The 10583-nt window shown below is 50.1% G+C and overlaps 1 protein-coding gene across 1 annotated transcript; it reads left to right on the forward strand.

Moving 5' to 3' along the window:
- The first annotated feature begins 8698 nt into the window (after positions 1-8698).
- On the forward strand, positions 8699-10018 carry MYMX (myomixer, myoblast fusion factor). The gene is made up of 2 exons (XM_077161931.1): positions 8699-8823; positions 9252-10018. Exon 2 carries the CDS (start codon positions 9317-9319, stop codon positions 9569-9571), a length of 255 nt encoding a protein of 84 aa, XP_077018046.1. The 5' UTR covers positions 8699-8823; positions 9252-9316; the 3' UTR covers positions 9572-10018.
- The last annotated feature ends 565 nt before the right edge of the window (positions 10019-10583 follow it).

Here is a 10583-nt window from a genome sequence, read left to right on the forward strand (position 1 = left end):
CAGCTCCTGTGTCTCATTTGAACTATTGGTTTGTTCCTTTGACTGGGCCATATCTTCAATTTTCCTAGCATGATCCGTTATTTTCTGCTGGCGTCTGGGCATTTAATCAGATTTCCCTGGGTGTGGGACCCACCCAGCAGGTTGAAAGATTTTCCTGTGAATTCTCTGGGCTCTGTTTTTCTTATCCTGCCCAGTATGTGGCGCTCGTGGCGCTCGTCTGTCTGCGGGTCCCACCAGTAAAAGATGCTGTGGCTCCTTTAACTTTGGAAAACTCTCACTTTGGGGGAGGGTCGCCAGCCGAAGCGGCTTGGGGGAGTGCCGATCCGAATCTCCCAGCCGGCCTGAGAATCCGCGCGTGGTGGGGGGCGCCGGCCTCTGCGGCTTGGGGGAGTGCCGATTCAAATCTCCCAGCCACCTGGGAATCCGCACGCACGTGGAGTGGGGCGCCGGCCGCTGCGGCTTGAGGGGACCGCCTATCCAATTCTCCCAGCCGGCCCGGGAAGGAGGGAGGGAGGGACTCCGGCCGCCGGCCGCCCCGGCCCGGGGAAGCGCGCGCCTCTCGGGTATCTCACCACAGAGGATTCTCCCTGCCGGTTCAGCCGTTCCAGAATGGGGTACGCTGTCTTTTTGGTCTCTATCCTGGCTCCGGGAGCTGTTCTGTACCGTTTCTATTTCTTTAGTAGCTGTTCTGGAGGAGGAACTAAGACCCACACGTCTTATTAAGCCGCCATCTTCTCCGGAAGTCCTGAACCCTGTCAACCGCCCCACCACCGCACTCCAAGCCCCCCCACCCCCAGTGCCTGAAACAGCTTTTAAAAAGGGAATTTATTACATTGCAAGTTACAGTTCTAAGGCCTTGAAAATGTCAAATTAAGGCACCAACTTAAGGTTACCTTCACTCAAGAAAGGCTGATGCCATCTGGAACCCCTCTGTCAGCTGGGAAGGCACATGGTGATGTCTACTAGCTTTCTCTCTGAGCTATTTGTTTCATGAGATTCCCCCGGGTGGGGGGTAGGGGGTTACTTCTTCATCTCCAAAGGTCTCTGGCTGTGTGGGTTCTAAAGCTCTTTCCAAAATGCTCCCCTCTTAAAGGACTTCAGTAGGCAACCCAACCTTGAATGAGTGGAGACACATCTCCATGGACACCACCTTATCAAAAGGTCCCACCCACATTTGGGTGGATCAATCTCTATGAAAACAACTTAATCAAAGAGATCCTACCCAGCAATATTAAATGAGGAATAAAGAACAGCTTTTCTGGGGTACACAACTGGCACAATTCACATACCATATAAATCATCCAAAGTGCACAATCAGTGATTCACAGTAACATCACATAGTTGTGCATTCATGATCACAATTGATTTTTGAACACTTTCATTACTCCAAAAAAAGTAAAAATAGAAATGAAAGTAAACCATGGGATCAACAATGCCATCCTGACAAAAAGGGGGAAAAGAAGTGTAACAAATAAGATATCAGTGGCTGAGAGAGTTCAAATAGAGTTGAGAGGCTACACTGGAGGTCACTTTTACACCTGCTTCAGTTTGACATTGCTACCTATCATAACTTGCTAAACCCCAACCAAAACTATTCCTGCCAATCCTAAAGAATACCTAGGGCACTAGTTAAGATTCTGAAAAAGTTCCAAGCAATAGGGTAACTTTCCAAAACCTACAATTTCCAGATGGGTCCCTAGACCAAATAAGTCCTGAAATGCAAAGGGGCCAACCCTTCCAAAACATCAACTAGTTCCATTCCCCTATCCCATATTATTGACAGGCTCTTCCAACATGAAAAAGTTAGAATGGGCATAGCCCCAAAACCCCTGAAGAGTGGGAGAAAGATCAAAGGTGATGGTGGAGTTACACAGAGAAGGTTGGACTTATAAATGAGTGTGAGTGCTGAATCATTATACCAATGTTTCTTTTAGCCTCCAGTACCTTACAGCAGCTAGAAATGAAAACCTAAAATTGTGGAATTGTAACCCATACCAAACTCTGAAATCTGTTCTACAAGTAATTGTTGCGATGTACTTTGAAGTTTATTGCTTTTATGTATATATGTTATTTAAAGAGAAGAAGGAGTATAACAGAGAAGATAGGATTTAACAAATGAGTATGACTGCTGAATCATTATATTGATATTTCTGTTGGTCTCCAGTGTCTTGAGGCAGCTAGAAAAAAAAAAAATCGTGGAACTATAACCCACACCAAACTTTAAAATCTGTTCTATAACTACTTGTTAAAATATACTTGGAAATTCATTGCTTTTTTGTATATGTGTTATATTTCACAATTTAAAAAAAGTTAAAAAAAAAAAAAAAGAATACCTAAAACATCCCATCCCACCCCATCCCCACCCCCATTATTTATTTATTTTTTGTCTTTATTTTCTTACTCATCTGTCCACACACTGGGTAAAGGGAGTGTCAGTCACACAGTTTTCACAATCACACAGTTTTCACAGTCAAATGGTTTTCATAATCACACGATGTCATTGTGAAAGCTCTGTAGTTATACTTTATACAAGAAATAAGGGTACTGGATTACAGTTCAGCAGTTTCAGGTATTTCCCTCTAGCTACTTCAATATACCAAAACTGACAAGGGGTATCTATATACTGCATAAGAATAATCTGTTGACTCTATTTGAAATTTCTCAGCCACTGAAACTTTATTTTGCTTCATTTCTCATCCTCTTTTGGTTAAGAAGTCTTTCTCACTCCTAAGATGCCAGAACCAGGCTCATCCCTGACAGCTGTGTCCCATGTTGCCAGGGAGATGTACAGCCCTGGAGCCAGCCCATTTCTGATCCTGTTATGTCCCTTCTCCACCAAAACGCAATGCCCACTTTCTTCCACGGGTTCTTGGAGCGATTTCTAAGCTCTCCATTCTGTTCCTAGCTTGCTGTGCCTGCCCTTGCATCTTCCCACACTGTTTTAATTCCCATGTCATCAGATTGGGAGCTGTAGGGTCTGTTCCTTCCTCCTTTTCTTCTTCAGTACTGCCTTGGGGCACCCCCACCCTTTTTGTTTCATATACATTTTTTGATTAACTTGTCAAATTCCAGAATTATGAAAAAGTCCTGTTGCTCTTGATTGGAATCGCATTGAATTTCTAGATTAACCTGAGGAGAACTAACATCTCTATAACATCACTGACCATTACCTTATCACACTGTCCATATACTTGTCTCCTTTCTTGCCCTTCAGTAAAAAATAAATAAATAAATAAAGGGACAATTGTTGTCTCCACTAGGGTCTTGCTCAGTCTTTGTTAGTTTTGTTCCTGGAGACTTGAGGTTGTTTCTGCTCTTCTTACCCATGTCCTGCCCAACCCTCCTCCAGCCCCTCAGACCATCCCCCGCTCCCTCCCACTGCCCAGGGAGCAGCTGTCCTGCCCCAGCAGCTGGCCTTCCCAGTGAGCATTGCCAGAGCGGGTAGGGCTCCCACCTCCCACCCAGGGGCCTGGCAGCTGCGGCTGGGGAGAGTGACAGCTGTTTCCATGCGAAAGTGGGCTGCGTTTGATACAGGCCCTGACTGCCCCTCTTGTGACCCTCCTCTTCCTCGGCCAGAGCAACTGTTCTCTTGGGTAGGGAAGGGTCCCACTTGTCGACTCTGGTTACTCCCTCAGCCAGCATCCACCTCCCTGACCCATTTTATCCATGTGGTACAAGCCTGCCTAGAGCGTGTCCTATTGCCCAGCTGGCTGGTCACGGGTCTGTCATTTCTCAGGGCGGGAGGAGAGAGGAATGGCAGATATGGGTCGGGGCACCAACACTCTGAAGCACATAATCTCTGAACTGGGCAAGCTACAGTGCAGTGCACAAGGTGTTCCTTTAAAGTTGTCACCGCGGCCAGCCCTCAGGTCCTCCCAACAGCCCCACTCACGTAGGTGGCAACAGAACTACTGTCCCCACTGTGCAGATGAAGGCAGAGAGGTGCTGTGATAGAGCCCGGGCCAACTTCCAGCTCCTGGCCTAGCATCCTTCCTCACCAACACTTACTATACCTGGCCCGCCCAGGTGCCTGGCACAGGAGGCCTCCATGCCTGCTCCTGGGCCATGGCGCCCCTTGGGACTCCCTGCCCTTGATGAAGCCTCTGCAACCCTCCTTCAGAACTCTTTATTGGGGGGTCAGTACTGTCTCGATGTCCCACAAATGGGAAAGATTCCAGGCCATTGCCAGTCCTCAGAGAGGATGGCAGGGCAACAGAACATGATAGAGCCAGAGGCTGGGGCCTCATTGGCACCTGGGCCTCCACTGATTCCCCAAAAGCCCCAGCACTAGCAACTGCATTAGGTGGCTGCTCATGAGCCATGTCTCAGATCAGGCCTTCGAGGAGCAGCCCATCCTGCCGTCCTGGATAGGGGTGTACTAGAGGTAAGACCTGAGAAGATGGAAGGCACACGTGCTCATAGGGTACCATCTTGGAGCCAAGCCTGGCCCAGGTATTCTTCCCATCTCTTAGTCCCATCAGACATAGTATTAGTATTATTGCTATTTTCGAGAGGAGGGATACCTTACTACTGCGCAGCTCCAGAGGGTGTGTTCATACTGGGTTCTGGCTGCTGACCCCCTGCCGCCCCCACAGTGGTGCAGTGTACAGCCTTCCCAGCCATCCACGGAGACCCTGAACCAGGATGTGAATCCAGATCCGAATGACTATTGCAGAAGCACTTTTAAGCACCCATGCAGCGGGGAGCAGAGGCAGTGGCCATGTGCCTTGGAGGCCCTGGTGGAGACATGCAGAAAGAGGTGGGATGAGCAGGGGTGCTCCTGGGTCTTGCAAGAGCCCATCAGCTCTATGACCACTCTCCCCGCCCCGCCCTTGTTTCCCCAACTGCTTGTCCATCACCCTGCTCCACTGGGCATCCATCCTGTTCACCACTGCCCCCAGTGTCTTGCATGGGCCTGGCACACAGTAGGTGCTCAATGCTTGTTGTTGACACGAACAGCTCAGTTAACTGATGCTTGTGTTTGGGGTGGGGGTGGGGGTGTCCTGAATGCTTATGGATGGCCCTGAGGATGTGGGCTGCAGACCAGGGTGGAGGATGCCTTACCGCCCATCCATAGTCCTCAACTTCACAAGTCAGAACTCAGATGCCTTTAAAAAATTTTTGAGGAAAGTAGAGGTTTGGCCAGTTTCCTCATAGTTGCTTGGCCCCTCCCTGGCCAGCTGTGGGTGGGGGACAAAGATCAGGGCAGTACATGGAAAATCCATTACCCAAAGTCAAACCAGGAAGTAGAAGGAATTGCACAGTGGCAGCTTTGTTGCCAAAGAGGCATAGTTATCTTTCTGGGAAAGGCTGAGGAAAGCCTTTGCAGAGTCCTTGGTTTTCCATCTCACCTCAGGGAAGAAAAGGGGGTGGAGAGAGGAGTTAATCCCAGGAAGGGGGTGCAGGGAGGAAGCGGGTAGCTAAGACTGGATCTATTCTTCACACCCAGCCACTGTCCCCTCCAGCCTTTCTTCCCAACCTCCGCTGGGGCTCCCCTTTGTTATTGGAGCCAAAGGCCTTTGCCTCATCTTCAAGTTCCCCAGAAGCCCCTAGCCTGTTTACATGGGACTGGAGAACAAGTGTCCAGCCCCAGGCCCAGGGTCCAAAGATTTCACAGCTTTGGAAACCGAGTCTCAGTGGGGGTGGGGGGGGGTAGCAGCAGTGTGACTGAGAGCAACCACTGACAGGCGCCAGCGCTTGGCAGGGCCTCTGCGGTTCCTGCTGGGCCTGACCCTGCTCCCTTTTGTCTTGGTTTCTTCTCTCGTGCAGTGTGGTCTGTTCCTCCTCTCCAAGCATCTGTCTGTTTCGGGGCTCTCTGTGGCCCACAGGGCTCTAGCACACATTCTGGGTGTGACCGTGCATCGAAGGAGCACTGAGGCTCAGTGAGCTGAAGGACTTAGCCTGTGGTGGGCGCAAACAGACGTGGGTGTGGATCCTGCTGCAGATGCTTCATTTATTTATTCTAACAACAAATATTTATTGCCAAGAGCTGGGGACACAGCAACAGACAAAATAGTTTCAAGTCCCTCCTCTCATGGAGATTACACTCTAGTGGGGGAGGCAGATGAGAAGTAAGATAAGGAAGTAAAATTCCTAGCAGGTTAGATGATTATTGGCTATGGAGACAAAGAAAGCAGAGGGGGGTGATAGGGAGGGGGCAGCAAGAGAGGAGTAGAGGAGGTGCACTTACAAATAATTTATTGACAGGCCACAGTAGCTCGGCAGGCAGGATTCTTCCTTGCCATGACAGAGACCCGAGTTCGATTCCTGATGCCTACCCATGCAAAAAAAAAAAAATTATTGTGATAAAATGTATACAACATAAAACTTCCCACTTAAACCACTTGGAGGCGCCCTTTTAAATAAAATGATTAGGTGACGTGTGGGTAAAGATGAACAAAGATGAAGATGAAAGATGGAACCATGTGGATAACTGCAGGGAGATTGTTGCAGGCAGAAGCAATGGCGGGTGCAAAGGCCCTGAGGTAGAAATGTGCCTGACACAGTCAAGGGACAGCAAGGAGGCCAGTGTGACTGGAGCAGAGTGAGAGAGGGAAGAACTAGAAGTGGGGGTGGCGGGGGCGGGGGTAGCAGATCTCCCAGGACCTTGCAGGTCACACTAAGGTCTTTGGCTTAAACTTTGAGACAAAGCCATTGGACAGTTTGAGCAGAAAAGGAACAGAATCTGTTCCATGTTTTATAAGGATTATTGTAGCCAGTGTGTGGAAAAGAGAAACCAGGACACCAGTCAGGGAGGCTGCCACAATAACTCCAGCAGGAGATGATGGATGCTCAGATGAGGGTGGAGTTAGTGGTGGCGGTAAGGTGGTGAGATTCTGAATATTTTGAGAGTAGAGCTACCAGTATTGACTAATGCGGATGGTGGACTGTGCTAGGAAGCAAGGAGTTGAGGATAACTCTCGAGATTTTGGTCTGACTAGAAAGGTGCAAAGATGGGGGAAGCCTAGGTGAGGGGCAGGTTTGGGGGAAGATTAAGCCATTTATTTGCTGGGTGATTCTGAATGAGTTGCTTGACCACCAGGAACATCAGTCTCCTCATCTGTACAATGGTAATAACAATTGCTCCCCCGAGATAACAAACTTAGGGGCTTGGCACAGGTGTAGTCACCACATGCCCCACCCACAGCTCTGGGAAAGCAGATGGCTGTCCCACTGTAAGAATTTGAGAGTTTTTCCACGCAAAGGAGGACTCCAAGAGATGTTCTCTCATGCAACACGCAAGGGGTTTATTTACCACACATGCGTGGGGCTCACTGAACACGCAGGAACAGAGAGCCCCTAGCCTGGGTTTGGGGAAGCTTTTTAAGGGGGAGGAGGAGGGGGGTGGGGGTTGAGCATGGGTCACAGGTGTTGCTTCATGCAAGAAGCAGATAACGATCATTTTCACAACAAGCATTTCTGGTGCAAGGAGTCATGGGGGTTGGGAGAGGCAGATAACCACCCTGGAAGGTCCCGAGCTGTTTTTCTTAGCCTGATGGGGCCCATAACTCTTTCCTTCACAATACTTAACTCACACCAAATGCATAGTAGTGAATATAAAATGACACAAATGCTTTCGCTAGATATTTCTATCATTCAGAAGCTAAAATACATGTAAATAGCTAAATTAGGCAAGAAAAGTTAGCTACTGCTAAGTTTTATAAAATCCTTCTTTACCTAAGAAAAGTCAGCTACTGTTAAGCTTTATAAAATCCTTCTTTACCTAAGAAAAGTTAGCTACTGTTAAGCTTTATAAAATCCTTCTTTACACCACCTCCTCAGGAAGCAACTGGAAGGTGAGGCAGACACCACCGACAAACCTACTCTCTAGCTCCTGGCCTGCTTCCTTCAAGTAGAATTGGACAGATCTTTTCAACCTGCTGAGTTTTCTTTCTTCCAGGTCTTTGAAGATGATGGAGATGATGATGATGATGATGGCAGTCAGTGGTGGGCAGGATGATAAGTTATCATAGTCTCAAATCTCTGTAGTAACAAGACACTTTCATGACCATTATTTCATCCGAGCCTAGAAAAACAGGAATTATACCCATTTCATGAAGTAGAAGAATGAGGTCTTTTAAAATAAAGAAAAAGAATACAATATGCTGTCTCTACTCCTGACTACCCCGTTGAAACTCATTTAATCTGGAAAAGACCAAGAGGGTGGAGAAGAGGGTCCTGCAGTGGGCACCCTTCTTCTTTCCCTGAGGGGTGTGCCACCCAGTAATGCCCAACTGGGCCCCACGAGGAGATGGACCATGCTGCCCCTGCCACCAGGAGAGGGCCCACAGGTGGCCACTGGGTCCTATTCTCCCTGTCCCCTGAGTCCCCACACTCTCCGGGCATGCCTTGGGTTTAGATGCGTGTCTGGGCTGCCTGCCAGCTTACTGCTCCTGAGGTTTAGGCGAGTGCATCTCACGCAGTGTCTCATTCCACTTACTCCTCCTGATAGAGTCCTGAGGGGACAGAGGAGAGGACTGGGGCCAGGGCACGCCCATGTGCCCAAGGTCACACATTTAGAAAGGGCAGTCCAGATCCAACTCTGAGGTCTGCATCCTATAAGAGGAATGCCTGAGTATGTCCCCCACCCCCCTCCTCCCAGACTGGAAGGGGGGCCCGGCCCAGCCCAGCTGACCCTCTCCTAATAGACCAGGTGCCAGGCCACAGCTGTCTCTTCTCCATCACTCCCTCAAACCCAGGCAAGCTGTCATGGGTGGGGCTGGGCTGGGCTGGGTGCGTCTGCCCCCGTGTTGTATCCAGTGAAGCTGCTGCTCCTACAGGCAGACTCAGCCCGAGACTGATTCTGAGCAGCAATTCCGACCGGTGAGAGCTGCCACTGTTGGGTGGGAGGGGATGTTGGTAGGTGGGTGGTGTCAGAGCCTGGTGGATGGAGGGACCTCAAATGAGAAGGAAATTAGAGTTCATCAGGGAAGGGATCTTGCTGGGTTGAAGAAGAAGTGTTAGGGGAAACCCAGGGGGTCAGAAATTGTGTCTGAGGAGGGGGTGACTGAGGGACTGTCCACGAAACAGTAGTTGTTCCTGGAGGATGGGAATGAATGGCACGTTGTGGGTTTTAGCTCCAGTTTTACCATTCCCTTGAATAGTCTCTGTGCAACAGGAGAACCACTCTCCTTGCCAAGAGAAAGGACTTCAAGAAAGCAAAAATGGCCCATGAAGCGCGGTCTGGGGGGTGTGAAGTGCTAATTGGGGAGAGAGGGATGTGAATCCTACCCACTCCATATCTTTGCCAGGTGAAGAGGGAGCAGGAAAGGTGCAAGCCTAGGGCCCGGGTTGCCTTCCTGCCGCTGACCAGGCCATGCCGGCCCCGCTGCTCCCACTGCTGCTGCGAGCACTGCTCTCCCGGCTGTTGCTGCCCGCTGCCCGCCTGGCCCGCCAGCATCTCCTGCCCCTGCTGGGCAGACTCGCCCGCCGCCTAGGCTCCCAGGACATGCGAGAGGCTTTGCTGGGCTGCCTGCTCTTCGTCCTCAGCCAGCGACACCCACCAGATGCCCAGGAGCCCTCTAGAGTGGCCCATCCAGAGAGGAGGGAAAGGCTAGCCCATCCAAAGTGAGGCCGAGTCCTGGCAGCAGCTGTGTCCATCTAACTGCTTTCTTTTGGAGTAGGACATCTCGACACTGTCACTGACCATGGTTTGCTCAGCGGGCAGGAGACTTGATGGGGGGAGGGGATGAGTATGAGGGAGGCCTGGCCAGGACATGGGGTCCCGGCCCCCTCCTTTCCTCTGCCAGCAGAAATAAATGTCTTCTGGAAGGATGACCTGTATGTAGCAGAAAACTGATCAGCTCCTGGTCTCTGTTCCTCCCAGGACTTCTCCTAACCATATCTGGCCTCAGTGGGGAGGGGAACTGACTTTCTCCTATGCACATGGGGACATCAAGGTTGTACGAGGGACAACACGTAACCCAGGAATGACTGGGAATTAAGCCGAGAGGCAAGATTTCAGTCCAGACTGCTTGCATTCAGCCTTCAGATAATAAAACCTTGATTACCTAGGGAGGCAGACCTACCCTCCCCCCCCCACAAAGCCCAGCATATAATAGATGCTCAATAAATGTTTGTTGATTGAATCTTGGGGTGCCTTCAAAAGTCTTGTTGGCCACCCATATTCCTGTGCTGCAAGTCATAGCTTTGCCGGGAGGTGGGAGGCACAGGGGAGAGGACAACTGCAAGGCTTTTACTACCAGTTCCACTGTTGGTCTCGGTCCTCACTGCCTGGAAGTTTTTTCTTACATCTAATTTGTAAGTGTGTCACACTGTGACCCAGTAACGGGTTGGGTTTCTCTTGAAGGTTACCTGGCCAGCTCAGGATAGGGCAGAAAGTGTCCCTGAGGGAGGCTGGGGACTCTTCTCAGATGGTGGTGGTGGGAAGAGGGAGAATTGTTTGGGAAGGAACCCCGTGGGCAGCCACATAGTGGAGCGCGCCGGAGCTGCCCTCTCACTCCAGTCAGAGATCTGCGGTGACTGGGCGTTACCTGAGGAAATCACCTCCTCGTTTTCTGCTTCCCAACCGGAAGCCTCTCTAAGGTCAAATGAGTCGACAGATAAATTTGCATCCCAGCCTC

Source organism: Tamandua tetradactyla, chromosome 5 (assembly GCF_023851605.1).
Source record: "Tamandua tetradactyla isolate mTamTet1 chromosome 5, mTamTet1.pri, whole genome shotgun sequence".
Taxonomy (NCBI): Eukaryota; Metazoa; Chordata; class Mammalia; order Pilosa; family Myrmecophagidae; genus Tamandua; species Tamandua tetradactyla.